The sequence below is a fragment of the Schistocerca serialis genome, chromosome 2 (genome assembly GCF_023864345.2).
Source record: "Schistocerca serialis cubense isolate TAMUIC-IGC-003099 chromosome 2, iqSchSeri2.2, whole genome shotgun sequence".
Taxonomy (NCBI): domain Eukaryota; kingdom Metazoa; phylum Arthropoda; class Insecta; order Orthoptera; family Acrididae; genus Schistocerca; species Schistocerca serialis.
Window position 1 is genome coordinate 458,414,124 of NC_064639.1, and position 25,244 is coordinate 458,439,367.

The window sequence follows — 25,244 nt, forward strand, 5'->3', positions numbered from 1 at the left end:
CATACAGGACTGCCCAGAGTCGATAGACGCAGAAGAGAAATCATATATTTTTCTCATCAAACAAAAGAATGAAACTGCGTATTCTGATGCCTTTGCAGCATCATTCACAACTAGATTTACGGAAAGATTACTGTATGGAACATAACATGCCTTAAGATTTACATCTAAAATCTTCTTTTGAAATCCTATGTTCTTGCCCTGACCCCACATGTACTCCAAAGGTATTTTCATTAATTTTTACTATTTGAAGACTACCTCTGTAAGCCCCAAACCAGACGTATCTCTTACAGGTACAAATCCAAGAAAACGTTCACTAATATTTACATCGCACGTGTCAAGATCAGTAGAAGTCACATTCACAAAAGGCACTATCACTGTCATTTGCCCAACACCAGAAATATCTGGTGTATAGTCCAGAATTAAACTATAATATCCAGCAGAGCTTAATAAAGACAATATTTTGTTTTTAATTTTTTGATGGAGAGTGTGAATTAGTTCATTTTGTATGTTTTTACCCAGATAATGATGAGATTTATTTTCACCACGCGTTGTTCTCCTTATATATTCGCCTAGAACTGAATCAAATTTACCAAATAATTCGACCAATTTTAAGAAATTCCCATTGTTGTGAGTGAACAGTTTGTCTTAAGTTCCTCTTAAGGGAAGACACTGTCTAGCCAAAAACTGGATAATTGTTATCCAGCTTTCCAATGCCGGGCTTCTGTATTTAATATCTGCAGGGTTCCTGCATCGACGGTATTGCCAGATTGTACTCTTCTGGCGAGCTCCACCCACTTTTCGTGCGATTCTAAGTGCACCTGGGACCTGCCATGGCTAGCTAATGTCTCAGAAATGTGCCGCCAGTTATTATAACCATCTGAAGTCAATAATATTTTAGGCCGGCCGGAGTGGCCGTGCGGTTAAAGGCGCTTCAGTCTGGAACCGCGTGACCGCTACGGTCACAGGTTCGAATCCTACCTCGGGCATGGATGTGTGTGATGTCCTTAGGTTAGTTAGGTTTAATTAGTTCTAAGTTCTAGGCGACTGATGACCTCAGAAGTTAAGTCGCATAGTGCTCAGAGCCATTTGAGCCAATAATACGAGGGTTATTCCAAAAGTAAGGTCCGATTCGCCGTAACTATTGAAATTTGGCGCCAATGACAAAACACTCATGCGCGCCGACTCCCGGCAAGCCTTGCGCGTCAAACGCCGCCATTCGCTTTGTTACTGTTGCTGAGTGTAGTTCACAGTGTCACTTTACAATGTTTAAGACAATTGATCAGCCCGCCGATTGTGAAGTAAGGGCAGTGACACGGTTTTTGTCTGCAAGAAACAATTCAGCGGCGGAAATCCATCGGCAGATTACTGAAGTGTACGGTCCTAACATAATGAGCGACAGTAAAGTGCGCAAGTGGGTGCGAGCTTTTAATGAAGGACGGGATAATGTGCACGATGAACCACGGTGTGGCCGACCATCAGTGATTTCAGACGATTTGGTCAATGCGGTTGACAAAAAAATTCGTGAAGATCGCCGATTCACTATTACAGACGTAGACATGCATTTTCCGAATGTGAGTAGAACAACTTTGTACAGAATTGTGTCTGAACATTTGAAGTTTCACAAATTGTGTGCCCGTTGGGTTCCCAGGCTGCTTACTGAGCCCCAACGAATGAAAAGAATGGCTTTTGCTCTTGATTTTTTGGAGCGATATCATAAGGAAGGTGACAGTCTTTTAGACAATGTTGTCACAGGGGATGAGACATGGGTTTCTCACATCACTCCAGAGTCTAAACGTCAGTCAATGCAATGGCGTCACACGTCATCGCCAGTCAAGGTCAAGGCAAAGCAGACAATCTCAACACGTAAGGTTATGGCGACTGTGTTCTGGGATAGACGTGGAGTATTGTTAGTCGACTTTATGGAGAGAGGAACAACGATTAATAAAGCCGCCTACTGCGCTACCCTGACTAAACTTCGACGTGCAATCCAGAATAAGCGACGTGGTCTTTTGTCGTCTGGAATCTTGTTGTTGCATGACAATGCCAGACCCCACACTGCAAATGAAACGCAAGCTCTGATCAAGAAATTTGGATGGGAACAGATGGACCATCCTCCTTACAGTCCGGACCTGGCGCCAAGTGATTTCCACCTGTTCCGTTACTTAAAGGAGTTTCTCGGCGGCAAGCGCTTCGACACAGATGATGAAGTGAAAGAAGCAGTTAAGGACTGGTTATCGTCACAGACGGCCGATTTCTATAACATGGGCATTCAAAAGCTTGTTGAACGATGTGACAAATGTTTAAATAAGTATGGAAGTTATGTAGAAAAATAGATAAAGATGTAAGGAATGTAAATAAAACAATTGTTTTGAAAAAACATTTTAGTTTTGATTTTTTTTTTATAACCGGACCTTACTTTTGGAATAACCCTCGTATTTTAATGTTGGAAGAGAGTTTATAGCTGAAACGAAAAACAGCATTTGCACTTTTTGAATAAATTTCCTCTGAACAATTTTACCACTGCACGAACTCTAAACGTAATTTTTACTGGTAAAGCGACGATTAGAATCATGTTTAGGCCAGCTTTCAAATTCCGTTACCTGTTCTGGAGGCCCTCCTTTGACTAACGTTGTGCTAACAATGTCACCTACTTTGTCGGGCCATTTTGCAGGATCTAAATCAACTACATCATTGACAGTTTGAGTATCAGATGAGCACTTGCTAGAATCGGCCGCAACAATTTCACTTTCATCAGAAAGCTTGCATATAATGAAGTATTTACCCTGCGACGTTGAATCTTCATCTACCGAAGGCTTAGCCTGATTTACGTCTACATCTGCATTTGTGCTTGGATCATTCTGATCAAAATCTGCTCAAGTTTGGAAAAATTTATCTAACGAAAATTTCAAATTTTTGTCTACTTTTCTCTTTCCGCTCGTATTTTCATATACTGGCTGCCTCAAAGCTGCTTCCTGACGTCAGTCACTGCAACAGTTCACAACATTCGCAATAACTTATAGCCTAATGAAAACAGCGTCGCCTCAGAGTGAGACAGCGTTTTCACACAGAATTAATAATACGTGGCACTGCCAGTTGAATGTACAATTATCAGCTTTTAACCCAATCGTTATTGTCTTTACTGAACAGCCTCCAAAAGGAATGATACGGCCGGTGACAGGTCTTTAGTTACATCATTTCTGTTCGAAGTTATACGAACGTAAATTGTGACTGGCAGATAAAATATGCTTCTAAAAGTGCAACACATACATACCTATATTCGCGCCATAATCCACAGTTCGGCCACTATGTCAAACACTTAACTCGCTACTTAGCTATTAACAAACAAGGCAAGCGACCATTGTTGTTATATAATGAAACTGCCAACAGAGAGCGGCGTATCCACTGTGCCCGGCTGCCAATTCCCAAAAATATTTGCCCCGTAAACTCAAGTCTGAACATCCCTGACGCAGCGTTGTTTAAAACCTCTTCTACACAGTGAACCACATTTTGCAACAATGTGTTAAATATTTTACGCTTGAGCATGTCGTAGTTTCGTAACTTATTAGGAGAAAAAAAAGACTTATAAAAACCTTTTTTTAAACAGTTACACAAAACGACAAATTGGTGAATATTCCTGGTTTACTATTTCAACAAGATTATAATTACAAGAATAAACATTGTTTTGGCGTTTTGTTTTGACTAGTGTGGAAGTACAGTGTACATTAAATAAAACTTACACGTAATTCAGTAAGTAAGATAGAAGTCACATAGGTATCATAGTATAATAATTATTTGGTTAAAGTTTCATTCCAATACCTATTAAGGTTTTTGAGCTGTTAAATTTCAAAGTACCAGTAAAAACTACAGGCCATGACACGCAGGTCCTCTCAACCTTTCTTTATAAATAGAACGTAGATGGCGTTTCTCCAGCTTACTTTGTGTGGTTATATTTAAGTGCTAATCATTTGTATATCTAAGCACGTAGTACACTTCAAGCCACATGGACAGTCAAATTTTATTGGCCTGCAGTATGCACTGTCTAACCATCCAACCATCTGCTTTGAGAAATTTAGCGAAATCGAAATCTGATTGGGCGGTTAAAGATACAAACCCAGATCCTCTCGAATGTGAGTCCAGTATCTAAACTTTACAAGGTTTCGTTAGTGACAAAACAGATTTGAGATTATATGAATTCCCATCTTGGTAACGTAAACACTGAGTGATATTTACGAGGGTAATTCCAAAAGTAAGGTCTCCTATTTTTTTATAAGTACATAGACCTGTTTATTTCTACAGTGGTTTACATCAGTTTACAGCTTGAACATATAGCTATTTTTCAACATAATCACCATTTCTGTCGATGCATTTTTGTAGACGCTGTGGCAGTTTTTGTATACCCATGTCATACCAGCTCGCCTCCATGCTGTTCATAAAGTTATGAACCTCTTCTTTCAACTCGTCGTCGGAGCTGAATCGCTTTCCGGCCAAATGTTCTTTTAATCTAGGGAACAGGTGACAGTCACTGGGCACCAAGTAGGGACTATAGGGTGGGTGGGTGATTATGTTCCACTGAAACTGTTGCAGGAGAGCAACGGTTTGCCGAGCGATGTGTGGGCGGGCGTTGTCATGGAGAGTGTGTACGCCCTTGTTCAACATTCCTTTTCTCCGGTTCCGAATTGCCCGTTTGAGATTTTTCAGTCTCACAGTACCTGTCAGCGTTAACTGTTGTCCCAGCGATTCAGCCCCGACGATGAGGTGAAAGAAGAGGTTCATAACTTTCTGAACAGCATGGCGGCGAGCTCGTATGACATGGGCGTACAAAAACTGCCACAGCGTCTACAAAAATGCATCGACAGATATGGTGACTATGTCGAAAAATAGCTAAACGTTCAAGCTGTAACCTGATGTAAACCAGGTCTATGTACTTATAAAAAAAATAGGAGACCTTACTTTTTCGATTACCCTCATAGTATTTTATATTAGATGGGAATTTTTAAGCTTTGCAAATGAACCATCTGGCTCATCTTCTTCTAAGTAAAATTCTGGACATGTAGAATCTTACATAACACTCTAATAATTCCTATGAGCGTCCAGATTTATGCTTCTAGTATAAAGTATTGCACGACGTTGTTTCGTATGATTACTTTACTGAAGTTTTGCTCCCTAGCTTCATCACTGTATGGGCAGCTGCCGGATAACAAGTACATAGGCTCGATGTTCGATCTCGTAGTGATCCTAGGATTTTGTTCCAGGACTAAACACGAGGTGTAACAGGACAGTTTATCAATATGAGAAAAATGAAAACTGGAACGCCGCTTGGGCTACATTCAAAACTACAAGTTCGATTCGAACCCGGCCATAAGTCAGTAGATAGCAAGAATGTAACTGCCACAACAGAACCAAGCCTAGTAACGTACTGAGGTGTTCAGCAGTCATATTATAAAAACAAGAACTGTGGAACAAGCACGCAATAAATTATTCTTGGCGTTCACGTGCCATCTGACGTAAGACTTGATAGTTCCTTTGCAACGATACTCTCATTGCCGGCTGCTGTGTTAAGTGTTTAACTGCACAACCTCGATCAGAAAGGCCTCTCATACTTTGCTTTAAATGACTTGTAAAGATCACCAGATGAGGCCCACAATGCAAAAAGAGCTGAAAACTTTCACAACAAACTGCCAGCATTATTTGCTTCCATAATCTGCAGAAATTTAAAGAAAATAAATTATAAGAAAAATCAATACTGAAGTGAGATACAAGTATCCTAAATGCCCTAAGAGTTCAGCTCTATGCAGCACAATACCGCAATATTAAGTCAACAGAGCCGCAGAAAACATCTTGACACATGATGTAATAAACACTGATGGGAAAGATGTTAAGCTGCAGAATAAAGTTCGTTAAATTGCAACCAGGGCTGTAGGTCTGAGCCTAGGGCACCGAGTGACTTCGATCGGTTCTTGTATTTTCGGCAGACTTAAAAAAAGAAATAAAATAGTGGTGCCACTCGGTGACGTCACGCGTGGCGCCTCTGGCTGCCAGAGGATTCGGTGCATTGTGTCTGAGGCTGCGGTCGCAGTGGCACCGATATTGGTGGATTCCGTCGACGACCGGCATCGGCCGATCTTCTCAAATCAGTGTGCGCGGTCACAATGTAGGTGACGTCATCGCCCGAACATACAGATTTCGGACGACAATCGGTGAAATTCAAATCAGTTTTTTTTTTTTTTTTTTTTTTTCAGTCGTAATAGTATACACGACACGGAACATGGACTATGGGAAACTGGTGAGTTTCGTGAGTGGAGTATTTTGTGGTATTCTAAGAATGAAATATGCTTGGAATCTATGTACTAAAATCGCACGTTTATTGGAAACCACAAGCAGGTAAAATCTTTCTCGGAAATTTTAGGTGTAGATTATAACCTCGAAAAATAAATTGTTCAAGTGACAACGATGGTGCATCTTATGAATAAAGTTATTGTACTGTATCTTTTGGACATTAGCTGTTCACAAATTACTGTTACTGCGTAATGCCGTTTTTATGGCAGTAGGCTGGTTATTCTGTTCCATGAAGTGGTTTGCAAATGTGGTGCCAGTATGTTTTTCCACTTTGCGGTGCTTTATGTTTCGGATATCTTATTGCAGACTTCGTGTTTGTCTTTCACACGTATGCTGAACGACTGTCATTGAAGATAGTCTGCACAACTTCAAATAAATTCAGTAAAACAGATTTCTAGTGCTTCCCTGGAGGTGTGACTCGAGTTTTATGAAAAACTTCGACACTCAATTAAAGATACAATTCTGGCTCAAGTGAAACTAGAAGTGACACTTTGATATTTGCCGGCCGGAGTGGCCGTGCGGTTCTAGGCGCTACAGTCTGGAGCCGAGGGACCGCTACGGTCGCAGGTTCGAATCCTGCCTCGGGCATGGATGTGTGTGCCCTTAGGTTATTTAGGTTTAATTAGTTCTAAGTTCTAGACGACTGATGACCTCAGAAGTTAAGTCGCATAGTGCTCAGGGCCACTTTGATATTTGACATCCTTCGATTACATGTTAACCAATGCCTATGCTGCGTTCTGAAAAGTACAGTTTCAAAATTTGTGTGGGGCATGTTGGATATTATTTACCATGCCCCAAATACTAATTTAAAGGCTAATATTTTCATTCTTGCGCCTCAAATACTACGAAATTTTTAATTTATTGCCTATCGAATTTCGAAGCTATGTCCCGTGCAAGCGCCTTAAAGACACTGTAATATACTTGATTTTCTTTATTAAAAGCTACACTGAACCCGAAATAGTACTGCCTCCAGAATCCTTGTTACATCCTTTCTCAAATCCAGTGTCCAAGTGTTCAAAGAGCAGTGAAGGTTTCAGTATTATAGGCCTAATCTGATTATCTTAATATACCTACTGCCAGTATTGTATTAATTTACACAGTTTTTAGAATAAAATGAGCTGCTGTGAAACCGCAAATCTACTTTTCATTAATTAAATATTGCTTACTCACATACAAATTTTATCTATTCATCCTGTAACAGAAACATCTACTTGCACCACGTAAATGAACTGTTATGTGCCCATAACCTCATTGGCAAAACCTTTATACGCCGAAGTTGCCACTTGGCATCATAAACCATACTCTGGACAACATGCTTTCGAGAGATCCTTAGTGCAGTGTATCATGGAAACTACATATATTCGTAACACATGGGTATTTCGTAAAACTCATCTGGAGATTCCAATAACTGAATACAGAGTGTACAATACTTGAAACGTTGTTTTCGAGACAAATATCGCTCATTCGACATCTCATCAATAGAAAACGCCGCATTGCAGCACTCGTCTCCAAGTGCAGAGGCATCGTGGCAGCCATCCCATCCATGGAGGTTAAACTCTAACCTACTTCATACATAGACTAGATTCTAACCTTACCTAACATGCTCTACCCCGCCAAAGCTGACGAATGAGATTGTACGCACCATGACCGAGCTGTCATCAGAAGCTATCGAGTGACCTCTAGAGACTGTGTCAGGCGACCATTGTCAGTGCCACTGTGAACGCAGCTTCAGGGCAGTTGCGGGAGCCTTTTAGCCGATGGCAACTGGCGGTGCCACTGACGCACTAGCTGCCGGGCCCGGCAACAGCTCTGTCCAATTTTAGTTGCCCCAGACCATCAAGGGGCTTTGCAGCATATGAAGCCTATCAAAATGTGCACTCAGCCCGAAGGGCCTCCCCCCCTCCCACACTCAGGGGCTAGTGGGGGGTGGTGATTCCACGCCTCCTCCTAGCTCTCGGGAAAAGGAAAACTATGTACAAAAGTAGAATAAATACAAAAGACCTAATTTCTGAGAATCAAAGGAAACCTACAATCTGGGATACCATGGCAGAAGTGTACTTTGACAGAACAGAGAAACTGAGTTCTTGGTATAATATTATTAAGACTCTGATTCCAGAATTTGAGGAGAAACCTGTGAGCATGAAGACTGCTTTAGGTGAATATTTTACCAATTTCACTACTTCAACATAGAACTAGCTGTCATTTGAGGAGAAACCTGTGAGCATGAAGAATGTTTTAGGTGAATATTTTACCAATTTCACTACTTCAACATAGAACTAGCTGTCATCTTGGGACCTGGTTTGATATTAATTTCAGAGTTTTCAGTCAATTTTGGAACAGAAACAGGGCCAGTTTAAGAATATTTTTACACACAAGCAACTTATCATGCAGCGCCCCTCCTCTCTCCCATTTGTCCCTTGTACACTTTCACCAACATCACTTTTCATTACTAATTGTGACCCATTCTGTATACAAATCTTGCAGTTGCAGTTTACATCTATCTTCAAGAGTCAGCCATTTCAGTTTCTTTAGCATCCCTGTAACACTCCCCCCATGGGCCAAACAAACTTGTGCCCATCTTGGTATACATTCAATATCCCCTTTTATTCCTATTTGGTACAGATCCCACACACTTGATCAATATTCTACAATTGGTTGCATTAATGATATGTAAGCAATCTCCTTTGTAGACTGTTTTCATTTCCCTGGTATTCTACCAATAAACTGAAGTCTCCCGCCTCCTTACCCACGACTGAGCTTTTGTGATCATTCCATTTCGTATCCCTACAGAGTGTTACACCCAGGTATTTGTGTGAGTTAATCGATTCCAACTGTGACTCATTGACATTATAGTCATAGGATACATTTTTTTGTTTTGTAGTGTGTGTGTGTGTTTGATGTGATGGTTGTTGCCTAATGACTTATGCTGCAGGTCAGTGTGTAGCTTTTGACGACTGATATCTGCAGAAAATACTTGGGGCACAGGTTGTACATTATCATACAATAAATGAGTTTCCCTCATCTATGGAATACTAGATATACTGCAGACATTCTGTTCACAGATTTTCACTGGTATTTCTATCATTTTCATAGGATTTCCATGTAGTGTAGCTACGAAAAACCACATAAGAATGCTTCACTTTCGAGTAGTAGATGTTGTTATATTCTGTATCATAAAGACGTGAACTCCAGATGACCCAGTGTGGCAAGAACTGATAGTTACAAGTGTAATTTCTTGCATAAAAGCACATTTCAGACATATACTCATAAAAGTAGTTTTTCTTTTGCAGAACTTGACACAACTGGATGTAAGTGAAAATAATATTGAGACACTTGACCTCAGTGCTCTTAGCAAACTGGAAAATGTGCAGTGCTCTAGGAATCAGTTGGTGGAATTGACAGTGAATGGAAAATCACTTACTTCATTGATTGCAGGGAATAATGGTAAGTGTTCTTTGATAATGACATCTCAATAAATTTATTATTTCAATAAGGTTACAAAAATATTTATTTGCATTAGAAGCTCTGGATTACATATCAAAACAAAAAAGGAAGAACTAGTTATGCAAATATAACAGAATAGTTCACTTACATCAAACAACAGAGAGAGAAAAAGAAACAAATAGGCTTAATATCTATAAAATGGTGCATATTATGTAAACTAGTTTAGCTCAGAAGTGGGCAATTTCAGCTGCACTAGGAGTTGTCGACATAAGTCAGTAAAGATTGCACTGACTGGGTCAGTTAGGTCAGAAATACATGTGTTGGATTTTCTGGACCTCAATGATCACATATGGAAAAGGTCAATATGTTCTGAGCTTAGAAGCCTACAGGAATTGTACACCATTTCCTCAAATTTGTTCCACATACATGGTGAATAATTTCAGAGATTTCTAGCAATTTATGGGTCCTCCTTCTTGCATGTACAAAGTGACCTGTATCCATTACTAAGCACTCCACTGGTTTAGTTTTATACTGGTTTCTGTATTTTAGGTGAAGCTTATTTCTTATTGGTTAGTGTAAACCTTTTATATCTTGAAGAATTAAGAAATTAGAATTAGGAATTAGTTATCATGGCACTGTACAGAAGCAGATCTACTCTGTATGTCTCCACAAGTCTAATTTCTCGATTTTGCCTGAACAACAAGCTTTTGTGTTCACTGAGATATATAGTGACAGTTTGATTGCCAATATGAAATCTCTGCCACTAATGAAAGAGACTGTGCTCATAAAAGTACTTCCTACTAAATTTCATGCATCTTTCATATATGTTAGACATTCTTCTCTTTGCACACTTGTATCACTTGTCTCTAGAATGCATCCAATAAGTAGTTTTATCAGATATATTGTAGCACTTGCCTGATATTATTACATGTGCTTGTTGAACCATTTTCTGCTGGAATTCTGATGGCTTGCCAAAATTGCCTTTTCTGACAGGTTTCTTATTATTCTCCTCTTCTGAGTCAAATGTCACTCCATACCTGTGTCTCTAATTGTCTCTCTGTATAGAGGATGGGATAGTGTTCCTCTGCATGCTGTTCTTTGTGATTCCTAGTTTCTGAGTATCTTTTTGTATCTGTGCCTCATCTGCCTTACTCTTTCATCATGAGAAAGGAATATGTAGCTTTTTATTGGGATCAAAAACTTAAGCCTTTCTGTGAAAGGCTCAGAATGACTGTTCAAAGCGACAGCCACAACTATTAATAAATGTATTATAATGGCACATAACCATAATCAATGACTGTAAATGACCCCACAGTAAAAAACAATAAGAGTGAGATCTGATGACTGTATTGGCCATGGGATAGAACCTCTCTTTCAATCCAGTAGTGAGGTTTTTTTGCTGTTCAGCAGTAATGGTGACTCCATGGCACAGTCGAGGAGTGGGGGTAAGAGATTTAGGTGGAGCAGACAGCACAGTAGCACTTTAGAACATCAGGTCTCCAGACACCTGCTTTTCCTCCAGATATGCCTCTTCAACACTCAAATCCACATGATATCTGTTTCTATTTTTTTTTTTTTTTTCTTTCTTTTTTTCTGTTATTCATTATCTTGATGCAAGCCTCAAAGCGAGTCATATATTTTTGGAACATACACAGCATATACCTTGGAGCAGCAAAGGAGTGCCTTACTCAGAAAATCTTTCTCCTTTTGCTTCCTTAGTAATTGTACTACATTCAGTAAGGTTCACTGTTTGGGCTCTCTGTCCCATCTGAGTGTGATCAGAGTGTGGGCATGAGATATTGGGATCACAATGCAGGGTATCAAATAATCACTGCCTAGGTCATCCTACTGACCATTTAGCACTTACTCTCAAACTAAAACCAGTTTTGACTCTGTTGTTGCATCTGCTCCAATACTTGCCAATGCCATCCTACATGGCCTTCTCTCATATTGTCTACTATTGAGGCTATTCCATATGACATATGAACATCATTTGTGACAAAACCATGCAGTGCTAGTCCAGATGTCTAGCTAAGTGTTTCCATTACAGCAAGCTTCACTTCTTTTGTTGAAGGCCAGCATTCAGCACCATATAGTGCAACCGAATGGGTTACAGATCAGTATAGTTTCCACTTAAGGCTGTTTGGAATCTTCTGGTCACAGAGTACACCAGTCAAAGAATCTCATATCAGCCATGGGCTGCTCATGCAGTTAGAGATTTCTGCACTGAGATTCCCATCAGCAACAACAGTCATGCCTACGTACCTGAAAAGTCATTGTTGTTGAGAAGTTAATATCATTGATTCTGATGGTATCCAGCTCATTTACATCTGTAGTGAGGTGGTGCATTTTCTTCATGTTGACTCATAGGCTCACTTTTTGACTCATTTTTTGGTGTCTATTTATGAACTAACTGTTACATATCAGCTACATGGAGGATTATTTCTTCTCTTATTCCGATTCAGCTGACTTATTACTCTATCTGTAGTTGCCTCATTCATTACAGGATAGATAACCACATTGTCCATTAATTCTACAACTCTATATTAAAATACAGTCATGACAGTATCCATCACTCTACTGTAATTTGCAAATTTTGTCGGAGATAAGATGCATATCTCAGTTCATGTATGTGTGCACAATGTAGAATAATCTCCATTGGGCCTTACTGAATAGGCAACGAAGATTGTTTCATGATGGTTTGATTCTGAATGCAAATGAGAATAACTGTAAAGCTTATTGTGTAGTTACCAGTCTGACAGCTTTGTGGTGAATGTGGAAAATAGATTTGAACTGTTGCTTCAGTTGGAAAGTGGTGAGCCTCAAGCAGTTGCAGGTGTAGACAGGGCACAACAAACTTTCAGCAGCAAGTTGAAAAGTAAGAAAGTAGGGAAATCAGTAAAGAGAAAGAAAGTGATGTTGTTAGGTAGTTCCCATGGAAGAGGTGTTGGGCAACTTTTGCAGGATGAACTAGGATCAGAGTACCAGGTCACCAATTTTTTTAAACATAGTGCTGGTCTGGAGCAGGTGACAAAGGATTTAGGATCATTTTGCAAAGATTTCACTAAGGAAGACACCATGGTGGGCCAGGTAATAGTATTGACAGAGATCCTGAGTACAGTATAGAGTTTGACCTGGCAAAGATTGCATCAGCATCGAAGCATACTAGCGTTGAGTTTGTATCTGTTCTTGGGCAACCTCATTTGATCTCTTCTGTCAAGAGTTTGGAGTTGAAACGGCTGCTAATGTCGGGTTCAGGGTCATACATTGGTGTGGTTCCTGTTGATTCTCTTGACAGGTGGGACTATACTAGGCATGGCCTTCATCTCAACAGGAAAGGGAAGGGTAAACTGGCTGGGAAAATAGCAGGAAAGTTAAAGGGGGCAGGCACTGTCATGAGTGATAAAATACCAGTGCTTATAGGGTTCAGAAAAGACCCTTTTTTAGGGTAGGGAGGACAGAAGAAAACCAAGTTTTAAGAAAGGTTAGGATTGAGACAAACCTTCAGTTTGAGAAAGAAACTAAAAAACATAATTCTAGCTTATTACATTAGCATAAACAGCTATTGGTTAAGAATTTTCAACAGTTAGCAGATACTTCAACTCTACCCAATTTTAACTCAGTCAATGTGAAATATCAGCTGTCTTTATTGCATCAAAATATTCGAGGACTAAGAAATAAAATTAATGAATTAATTATCTGCATAGATGAATTAGATTCCTCAAACCCAGCTGACATAATCTGCCTCTTCGAACATCATGTAACCACTGGTATAGAACTTTTTAGTGTTACAGGATATAGATTAGCATCTCCCTTTTGTAGAGCAGAAATGGAGAAAGGAGGAGTTGCCACATTCATCACGAACTGTCATAAATTTAAGAATATAGACATTCATAAATTTTGCCTAGTCAGCATATGGAAGCATGTGCAACAGGAGTAGAATTTAACAAAAAAATCCTTCGTAACATTAAGTGTGTACTGAGCACCTGTTCATAAACCACCTTGAAGCTGTACTGGCCCATTTAACAACCAAAAACAAAAAAATAGTAGTTGCTGGTGACTTCAATGTAGATTTCCTTAAAAACTCTCCCAATAACTTATTTGAGTTAGTAACACTATCATTCAACTTTATTCCCACTGTAAAGTTCCCAACTAGGGTAGCCAATTGCTCACAAACAGCCATTGATAATATCTTTATAGAAAAGTCCAATGAACAAAATTATATTACAAAACCAATAGTCAATGGACTCTCAGACCTTGACATTCAGTTCCTTCTGTTAAATGTTGATACTGAACAGGATATAAAATCTGTTAAATCTGAGCTCAAGAGGGTAATCAATAAGCCAAAACATGATTATTTTAGGACACTCCTCAGAGACATTCACTGGACTGATGTTTACACTGCTCATGGAATGTATGAAAAATATAACACTTTTGCTAATAAAGTGCTTACCTTATTTGAACACTGTTTTCCCCGAAAACTAACCAAGGTTAGAGCAAAGTCTACAAAGATGCCATGGATTACTCAAGAAATAGAAGTATCTTGTAAAACAAAAAGTAAACTGTATCTGTCAATCCAAAACAGTTCTGATGTTGATGCTATAGTACATTACAAGAAATACTGCAAAATATTAAATAATGTAATATGGACATCAAAGCAAATATATTACAAGAAGAAGATAGTAATATCAGATAGCAAAATAAAGACAATATGGGATATAGTGAAGGAGGAGTCCGGTAGAACCAGACATGAAGAGGGACAAAGAGCATTAAGAGTAAATGATATGTTGGTGACAGATGTGTATAGTGTTGCAGAACTTTTTAACAAACATTTTATAACCAGTACTGAAAATATGGGGTTGTCAGGTTCTGTAGATGCTGCTATGGAATACCTCAGATCAGACATTTCTAGTGACTTCCATAATATGAAATTTACCCTCACTACCCAGCAGAAGTAATGTCCATCATAAAATCTTTAAAATCAAAAACATCTAATGGGCATGATGAAATATCAACAAACTTAATTAAACAATGTAATTCTGAGTTAAGTAACATATTAAGCTATCTGTGTAACCAGTCGTTTATCAGTGGAATATTTCCTGAATGGTTGAAATATGCTGAAGTTGAGCCACTGTTTAAGAAGGGAGATAAAGAAATAGCATCAAATCTCCATCCAATTTCACTTTTACAAACATTCACAAGAAAAAGTAATATACAGTCGGCTTTATAACCATCTTATCACAAATAACATACTTGCCAAAGTTGCAGTTCGGATTTCTGAAGGGTTCTGATATTAAGAAGGCTATCTACACTTACAGTGAAAATGTACTTAATTCATTAGACAAAAAATTGCAGGCAACTGGTATATTTGGTGACCTGTCAAAGACATCTGACTGTGTAAGTCACAATATCCTTTTAAGTAAACTAGAATATTATGGAGTAACAGGAAATGCTGCAAAATGGTTCAAATCATATATCTCTGGCAGAAAGCAAAGGGTGTCATTAGAAAAGAGACCTGTATTAAGCTATCAGGCATCATCCAATAGGGAACTAATTACTTGTGGGGTCCCACAAGGTTCCCTCTTAGGGCCCTTACTTTTTCTTGTGCATATCAATGACCTTTCATCAGTAACATTACCAGATGCCAAGTTTGTTTTGTTTGGCGATGACATTGCAGTAAATACCAAATCAAGTGTAGTCATAGAAAGATCGGCTAATAAAATATTTGTGGGCATTAATCACTGGTTCCTAGCCAATCCTTTGTCACTAAACTTTGAAAAAACACACTACATGCAGTTCAGAACATGTCCCACGAGTATGTGCCTAACATATGATGACAAGCAGATAGAAGAAGTGGACAGTGTTAAATTCTTGGGATTACAGGTTGATAATAAATTCATCTGGGAGGAGCACACCACAGAACTGCTGAAGTGTCTTAAGAAATCTCTATTTGCAATGTGAATTGTGTCAGACATAGGGGATATAAAAATGAAAAAGCTGGCATACTACACTTACTTTCATTCCATAATGTCATATGGGATTATTTTTTGGGTAATTCATCAAGCCAAGCTAAAGTTTTCCAGGTACAAAAACGTGCAATAGGAGTTATATGTGGTGTGAACTCAAGAACATCCTGCAGAAGTCTGTTTAGGGAACTAGGGATACTAACTAATGCTTCTCAATATATTTATTCCTTAATGAAATTTGTTATTAAAAATATATCACTTTTTCAAACCAACAGCTCAATTCATGGAATCAATACTAGAAATAAGAATAACCTTCACAAGGGTTTAAAGTCTTGTACAAAAAGGTGTGCATTATTCAGGAAAACACATTTTCAATAACTTGCCAGCAGCCATAAAAAGCTTAACAACCAATGAAATTCAGTTTAAGAGAAGCCTAAACGATTTATTGGTGGCCAACTCCTTCTAATCAGTTAATGAATTTCTCAGTAGAACCAACTGATTTGTAAATTAAAAAAACTTTTTTTTATTTTAAATTTAGTGTACTAATGCAATCTTAGTAAATGAGTGTTTGTAAAATGATTCTTTCATATAATGTTCATAAAAAAAAAAGTTCATTCCATTTGGGACCTGTGGAAGGTACATTAGCTTATTTGTTTCAGTTGTATATTTGTCATGTATTATTGCTTTTTTGACAAGTTCTACATCCTGGAGGACCTCCTCACTATGGATCAATTGGAATGAAAGTAAATCTAATCTAATCTATATAAATTAATTACTATCCAAGGAAATGTGATTTGTATGGCCTTTTTGTAGCTTTTCACATAATAGTCTGTAATTATGAAGAATAAATAAATAATATTAATGTAGGAAAAGATTCCTACTTAACATAAAGAAGACACATTAAGTTGCAGACAGGCACAACTAAAAGACACTTACATGAAACTTTCGGCATTTTCAGCACAAGAGAAACACACATCATTCATACACACAAGCGAGCATATCTCATGCACACATGACCACCAGCTCTAGCAGTTAGGGTCAGAATGTATTCTGACCCTAGCTGCCACAGTTGGCGGTCATGTGTGCATGAGGCATGCTTGCTTATGTGTATGAATGGTGTGTGTTTCTCTTTTGCTGATGAAGGCTGTGGCCAAAAACTTTGAGCAAGTGTCTTTTAATTGTACCTGTCTGCAACTTAATTTGTCTTCTCTTTGGCAAGTAGCGATCAGTCTTTTCCTACATTGTTGATATTCCTACCACAAGTTTCCATTGTTTGATAAATAAATACTAAAAATAAAAAAAATTCCTTCAAAGTCAAGGCACAAAATTACAAATTATGCTATGGTGCTTTATACATGAGAAATTTCAAAATGGACCCAAGACAATGAAAAATGAACACCTTCAGCTCTCACTTATGGGAGGGAAAAAAACAGGGAGAGGAAAAAGAAAATACAATGGCAACAACATTCTCTGCCTCCCAGTACATAATCTTGATATGAATGTGTGACCTACATTGTCCATTTAGGATTACTTTTCTACGTATCTGTCCCAGAGTGACGGAGTTGATTAATAAATTTATTGTAACTATCTTTCAGCATTGCATAAGCTGACAATAAGTCCACCACCGGTTCACCTGATGCACTTGGATGTTTCATAGTAAGTAACATTGTTTGGAATTATTTCCAAAACACTGTGATCAATATAGTAGTTTTTTAATAAATTTAAACTCAATTTATAGCAAATACTTATGTAAATATGCAAATGACACTGCAGACTACAAAATTTGCAACTATAACAGTTCCTCAAAACTTGGAATGTTCAGCAGTATACATTATGTCACATTTCTTCCATTTATTACAGTGTATAATTTAAAACTGTCATAAAAGGTAGAGCCTACAATGTTTGGGCTACTCCCATATACTTCTAAACTAATGATTGTTCTACAGGAACCAGCAGAATAATCTACATCATGTCCATACTTTGCAACCATTGTGAAGTACAATGCAAAGGGTACTTCCCATAGTACTATGCACTAAAACTTCTTCCCATTGCACTCAAATATGGAGCGCAGAAAGAGTGACTGCCTAAATACCTCTTTACATGCTGTAATTAGCCTAGGTTGTATTCACAGTCCCTACAGGAATTTAACTTAGCGAGCTGTCATATATTCAGAGATTCATCATTTAATTGTAGTACTTGTAACTTTGTATCAGGCTTTTGTGGAATAATTTGCATTTACAGTATCTCCAGCAGCTTCCAGTTCTAGTTTTTCAGTATCTCTGTGCTGTTCTCTCAAAGCTGTCTGTGGTTGTAGACATCCAATATCACCTGCTCTTGCATTAGTCACTTGAATATGTTGTAAGTAATCTCCTTTGTATCCTGATTGCATTTTCCCCTCTATCCTACCAATGAACCAATGTTGACCACTTTGTTTATCTATGACAGAGCCCATGTGATAATTCCACTTCATAACCCCACAGATTTTTACACCCAGTTGCGATGATTTTGTGTCCATGTGCATATTGACATAGCTGTCATTAAAAATGTGGGATTGTTCTTGTATGTTAGTATTACCCATACCTTTTTAGTAGCCACTGTGAATCGATCTGGTGATCATCATGCTTTTCTGGCTGGAGCTTTTATTTTGTCATTAAGAAACAGCCATCTTTTTGTAGACGTTTTAATTTTAATTGAAACACCTTTGCCCTCAGTCCTTCCTTCATTCCTTTCCAATGCCAATGCCAATGCCCAGAAAATGCAGGTGTGCGATCGATAGATGCTTCTCTACTTTAGTGAAGAACCAAACACATCTGTATGTAGGCTATTATTATGATGAAATTGCCACTCCCTAAGGCATTTTATAGCAAATGCCAGCTTGTTATTCATGAGATCAACCTGCTGCCCTGAAGGAGACAGTTCTTGTGTTTGCCCCATCAACTCATTTCACTGTTCAGAGCGACATCAAATCCTTTGTTTTGTATCAGATAAAGGAAGATTTGTAGCAATATTCTATTTCCAGAGAATATAGCATCCTAACCAACTTCCTGTGGTTTAGTTTCATATCGCACTCTTAGATCAATAAATATCTTGCTGTGATCTGATGTAGTATGATGAGACACATTAATGGTCCAAGTATAGCATGACCTCTGTGGGTGGAAATTGCATTCCACCTTCACAAGAAATGATTATTCTCTCAAAGACTGTTTAAAGGTAGCAGGCAGGTAAAAATGGTTGGATGCTGTTTGAGTGTGAAGTTCATTTCCAGGCTATTAACAAGGTCTTAGTTTTGTTTTACATATTTTAGTTGCAATTCCAACTGTAAATCATGTAAGCTGGTAGCTCTGTTTTTTGTTTTTGTTTTTTTTTTTTTTTTTTTTTAATTTAAATGATAGGAATTTCCAGCATCTTCAGTTTATATATTTGAATTTTTATACTGTCAGGTTCTTTTGTTAATTTTCTCATTATTCAGCAATGATTTGCTTTGATGCAGAAGGTGCACTAAAAGATACTTGCAACAGGACTGTTGATATTCTTGCACTTACCACAACTAATGGCTATTGCACTTTGTGTCACAAATCCCACCATTGCTCAAGCAAAGATGGGAAACATAAAGTCTCCAGCTGTCACAATTGTTTAACTTGAAAAGGGCCTTCATTAAAAATATGTTCATACTTTTCCAAAAATACTTTTCAGCCTTCCTCAGTGCTCTATTCCACACTAATGATCAACTGAATTAGAGACAGCTATTTTGTACTGTGCAGAACTATTGTATATCCTTGTAATTATGATGATGTGTCAGGACATGGATACCATGAGACACCAAAAGCTTTAGAGAGCCTAGTTGATATAGAACTACCCAACCATCACCACAATTTAAGGTTGGCTGGAGCTGTGTCCAAGAACTTAGGTCAGATGATCTGTGAAATCATACATGCACCTTCATGTCCTCAAACCATTCTGTTGAGTTATGGGATAGGACATTGTCTTTCTGCAGATATAACTCATTTGTGAGGTGTTCTAGGTAAAGAAGTGTATGCTCTTCATTTGACACTAGATTTCTGTATCACTCATCAGTGAGAAATGTTCATTGCTATGTCAGGGGCTTCATTTCATTTCATCCCATGTGAACATCTCTCACGTGAAAATTCGTCCACCACCTGTCACACTGATGCTTCGTTGGCAAGCAGAATGCATTGCCTCAAGCAGTTTCTGGTGTTCTTATACTCTGCCATCAGCATGTCCTAGTGTGTACCATGAACCATTGTTCCAAGTGTCCTTGCCCCATGCTTCAAGCACCCAGTGGCAGTGTAGCTGCAGTCATGATAATTTTGTGCCCTGTAATGTGCTTGTGTGTCAGTGATTTGTTATGGCCCTACTGTACTCTGTTTCAGTCCTTAATAGTCAGTAATTAGCCCTATTACTGAAATCTTTTTGTCCATGGGAGATGGGTCTGAAGCCAGTGGTTTTCCTGAAACTAGCGTCAGAAAAGTCCAGTGACTAGGGGCCTCAGAAATGGGCGACCCACACTGTCACTGCAATCAAGTGCACTGATATGGTGTGTCATAACCATCCTGCACTCAACTGTCATGTCAGTGGTCAGTACAAGATTTGATGACATTCCATTTTGATGATACAATTTGCTATGGTGACAGAAATGCTCTCTATCCAACTTCTCACGAATGTATATCACTCTGCACCCAGGAAGTAGGTGAATTCTCTTGACAACTTAAAGCTAAGCTAACAAAATAATCATCGTTATCAAGTGCAGGATCAAGTTTTAAAATTTCCTCATCTAATTCTTGATGAAATATTTACCACTGCACTTACTTGAGTGATGACAATCTCTTAAAGAATACTCTGTGGCTTCACAAATGCTTCAGCAGCACACAATATAATCTTTTGTAATAAACCCTATCAAAATTCTTGACACCTGCAACTACAAACAATAATCCTGCTGTCAGATGTTATTTTTCTGTATTAAATCAAATTCTTATCACCTTTATAGGGCAAGAGCGACTACTTACCTTTATTTTCGCTGTGCATAATACACAGAAAAATTGTTTTGTCACCACAGGAAACTTCACTTCTTTTATCTGGTCTGATCCTGGTATTTTTGTCATTCACATAAAATTGTAATTAAATTAAATGTTTATTAATTCTGGCAGCATATTTGTAATTTCAAGGGCTCACTATTCCCATTCTGCTGTCAACAGTGTGCTAGAATCTACACTGATATCTCTTTACTCCACGATGTTTCCCTAACCAACACCACTGCATTTGAGCTCGCTATTATCATTTCTCATTTGAACTTTCATTTTGCAGGTCTCACCATCCTCCACAAGAGTTTTTTAAATATGTCCACAAACAGGGCAAAAAAGACATCAAGTCATTTTCTATTTTTCTACTTCCCTTTATTCATTTCAGTTATTGCTACTCAGCAAGTAGAGCCATAGTAGTTATGCCTCTTATTGCTAAAATTTCTATCAGCAGTCACTTCTAGAACAACAAACATTACTTAGCTCAACAAAATCCTCTTAAACAAAGTTTTGAGTGTGAAGGAAATAATACATAATTTTATTCCTTCAAGGTGACCTCATTGTTAAGGTATTCCATACAAAGGCATTCTACCAGAACCTTCCTATGACAATATAAAATCAAAATAATCCAAAAAAAAGAAGAAAATTTATTCCAGATTTTCCACAGTTGAAGTATTGTAGCTGCATATCTGGAACCGAACATTTTTATCTGCCATTTGCATCAGCTTAATAACACCATTCTAAATTTCATATGATACATGCAGCCTGAACATTCTTTTGGTTCTGTATAATTATGTTTAATTAACATTTTAAGCTTTAATTTGTGAACATAGCTCAGATTTACATGTGAATTAAAAATTACATAATTTAATTTTTTTCCCTAAATAGTAATGAGCTGGAGATGTTGCCAAACTGGATACCAGGCTGTAGCAAGCTGCGGGCTCTGTTTGCAAGCCATAACAAACTGCACTCGTTGCCTGAGCATATGTTCTGCAGTGACCTCACAAGTCTACAGACGCTGCAGCTGAGTTACAATCAACTGTCTTCACTGCCCAGTGTTATTGGACATCTCCAATTGCAGGAGCTCTTTCTTCAGAGCAACAGCATTGCTATGCTGCCTTCAAATTTCTTTATGGCCTTATCTAGGTAAAGTTTCAAATTATTTCATGTTTGTTTGCATGATGTATTTGAATGAAAAATATATGCATGTGTGTTAAAGAGTTATGAAGCAATAATAATGCTCTAATGTGATCTGAATTGAGTTTGAATTCCTCTGTTTAGAAATATAAGTATATTTCTTGAAGTTTTTGCCAGATGTTAAAAATATTCATTCTAATGAAGGCTGAATTGTGTTTACCTTGTTTCATAACTACCCTCAACATAATCATTTTAAGTATTAACATCCATTTCACAACATTTCAGAATTTAGTGAAATGAGCTATTTAAGAATGAAAGAAATTCTCATTTAATGTTTAATTAAATGATACACATGCTCTATTATATTTCTGTAAGTGCCTGTGTAAACAAAATTTCTTCATGTTCCTCTCCACTCATGTTGTGTTCAGTCGTAACAAATTTTCACTTTACAGCTTTTCAGAGGGCAGCACAATTTCAAGTCTCCTATATACTTTATCAAAGGAAACTTTTTCTTGTACATATTAATTATGCTTTCTTCTTGCAGACTGAGGGTATTAAACATATCCAACAACAGGTTGTGTGAACTTCCATCTGCTCTAAAGCTTTCTGACAATCAAGTTTATGAGATGGAGAAACTTTATCTCACTGCTAACTGCCTTACTGACAATTCACTTGAAATTATTGCCAAGTTCATAAATTTACGAATACTTCATGCAGCTTACAATTGTCTGACCCGACTCCCTGAAAGGTAATGTTACATTTTAGATCAAGCATTTATATTGAAATTAGCTCATTGCTGCTGGAAAAAAAACTGTTGCTAAAGATTGCTGTTTTCTACTCTTTTTTAGCTGTATATCTGCGTGGAAAGACTTGGAAGAACTGATTCTCTCAGGCAATAAGTTGCAGTACCTGCCAGACAACATCACTCAACTAGAACATTTAAGAGTTTTAAGAGTTCACTCTAATAGATTATATACAAGCCCCTGTTTTGCAAAGATGAGCTCATTGAAGGTATGTCACTGTACTCCAAGCATTTTATAACAAACATAAAACTTCAGCTTTTAAATGGAAATATTCCATAGGCATACTGGTTGAAGAAAATGGTGATTGTATATCTGCAGTTTATGAGCAGGTATATTGTCATTCACTTGACAGACAAAACAGTGAACTGTGACCAAATCACAGTAAAGAGAGAAGGAAAACTAAATAACCTAGCAATTAATTTTATAAAACACTAAAGTTCCAGTTGCATTTATAAAAAGGTGGAGTGTGTATTCTGTCAGTGAATCTTTTTAGAGTATTGTTATCTGTTTTAGGTTTAGATTAATAACACACAGCTGTTCACTTTAATCTGGATGTATTATTGCTTCACTTTCAATAATGTTTAATAATGGTATATATTTTACTTCCATGCCTTGTATATGTACTTACTGTGCACAATTAGGCTCTATGCCTTTTTTAATATAACTATTTAGAATAATAAGTTATGTTGGAAGTTAAGAAACTGATGCTAGTTCCCAGAGCAGAAAGCACCCAATATGATAGGTACCTCTGGGATCTCACTTCATAATGTAACACAGTTTGGAGGCACTGAAGCTATGATATTTACTGCCATTCACTGGCAAGTGAAAGTGCACATAAACAAATTACATGTCATTCACATGGGCACTAAGTAAGTGACATCACATTAGGATGAATCACATGCTAACTAATCTCAGTATCATTGTACCATTTGCTGTGTGGAGTGGCTGTGTGGTTTGAGGCACCATGTCATGGACTGTGCGGCCACTCTCACCAGAGGTTTGAGTCCTCCCTAGGGCACGGATGTGTGTGTTGTTCTTAGCATAAGTTAGTTTAAGTAGTATGTAAGTCTAGGGAACAATGACCTTAGCAGTTTGGTCCTTTAGGAATTCACACACATTTGAACATTGTACCATTTAAGGAATTGTACATTCACTAACATTTCTCACACTTTGATTTGGTATTTGTATTTGCAACAGATCACAACTTGTTGAACAATCATAAAATGTCACAAGTGAATGGCCAAACATCTCATAGAAGCAGGAAAAAGATCACTGAAGTGGAATAGGTGCCATATAAATGTGAAGGGAACACTTTCTTTGACTGTGCAATGACCTTGCAACAGAACAAGTAACATGTTTAGAGTAAAAACAATGGATGTTGTCATGGCATAAAAGGTCTGTACATTACAAAACTGTGGGCAATATGATATTCTTTCTGTTCTTTGTTGTAAAGGACCAGTTATTGTGCTCTTTAGAAAAAATCTGCTCCCTCTGTGTGATACTCTAGAATCCTTCTACTGGTTTGTATTGCACCATAAAAAATTAGCAACTTTGTCATGATGGTGTCTTTGGCTGCTGTGCAATGTGCAGCCACAGATGAATCTGCACTGTAGAAACTATTCAAAAGTTGAATCTTCCTGGCAGATAAACACTGTGCGCTGGTCTGGGACTCAAACCTCAGACCTTTGCCTATTTTGAAGACAAGTGCTCTACTAACTTAGCTTTCCAAGGCTGATTTAAGGGTCTCCCACCTTTACTTCTGCCAATACCTCTTTTCCTACCTTCTAAACTTTATCAGGGGTTGTTCAATATTCTGATGTACAGTCTCAAATCACCAAATTGCATCTTGTAGCTTATCAGAAAACTTAAAGACTTCTCTGGGAGTTGGTGGTATGCAAACTGCAGTTGAGATATCCAGCAGCTAAAAGATTTATATGAGGAAAAAAGTTGTAATCAAATGAGATAGGTGCCTAATCAAAGTTCCCTCTTTTTCTCATATGATTATGTAAGCCAAGATCCTATTCACTTCATAAATATCTATTTTTTGTTAGTTTCAGGTCTTAGGAGATGGAAATTTCAAACTATTGAAAGAGAAATTTTAAAAAATTAAACTGATGTATCAAAATGCTTTTTCTGCCTACTGTGCTCCATTATGGTACCTACTACAGACTAACATTTTTATACATTCAGTCTGAATGCCATCAGTCATTGCTGTATATCATAATGTAATAAATCAAAGCACTCCTGTGTCCTCCTAAGCTACCTTAATAGTGTTATTCCTATCAAGTCATTCATCAATTGTACACCGTACCTGCTATCGTCAACAAGACACTTTAGGGTGTGCGGCCAGTTAAAGTAGACGCAAAGTGAAACAGCTGTTAAAAACTACATTAATAAAGGAACACACAAAGTGAAACAGCTGTTAAAAATTACATTATTAATTAGCTATTGCTAAACTCTAGCCATGCCAAGTGGTTAAAATGCCAAGAGATTTTGACCAAGTGCTTCTTGCCCATTGTCAA

The 25,244-nt window shown here is 37.8% G+C and overlaps 1 protein-coding gene across 1 annotated transcript in view; it reads left to right on the forward strand.

The window, feature by feature from the left end:
- LOC126456087 (protein phosphatase PHLPP-like protein) overlaps positions 1 to 25,244 on the forward strand; it is a 414,974-nt gene that overhangs the window by 328,681 nt on the left and 61,049 nt on the right. The window contains exons 9-13 of the mRNA XM_050091843.1: positions 9,627 to 9,780; positions 17,342 to 17,402; positions 21,671 to 21,928; positions 22,464 to 22,667; positions 22,768 to 22,930. Coding sequence (XP_049947800.1) covers positions 9,627 to 9,780; positions 17,342 to 17,402; positions 21,671 to 21,928; positions 22,464 to 22,667; positions 22,768 to 22,930 — 840 coding nt within the window. The remainder of the gene's footprint in view (positions 1 to 9,626; positions 9,781 to 17,341; positions 17,403 to 21,670; positions 21,929 to 22,463; positions 22,668 to 22,767; positions 22,931 to 25,244) is intronic.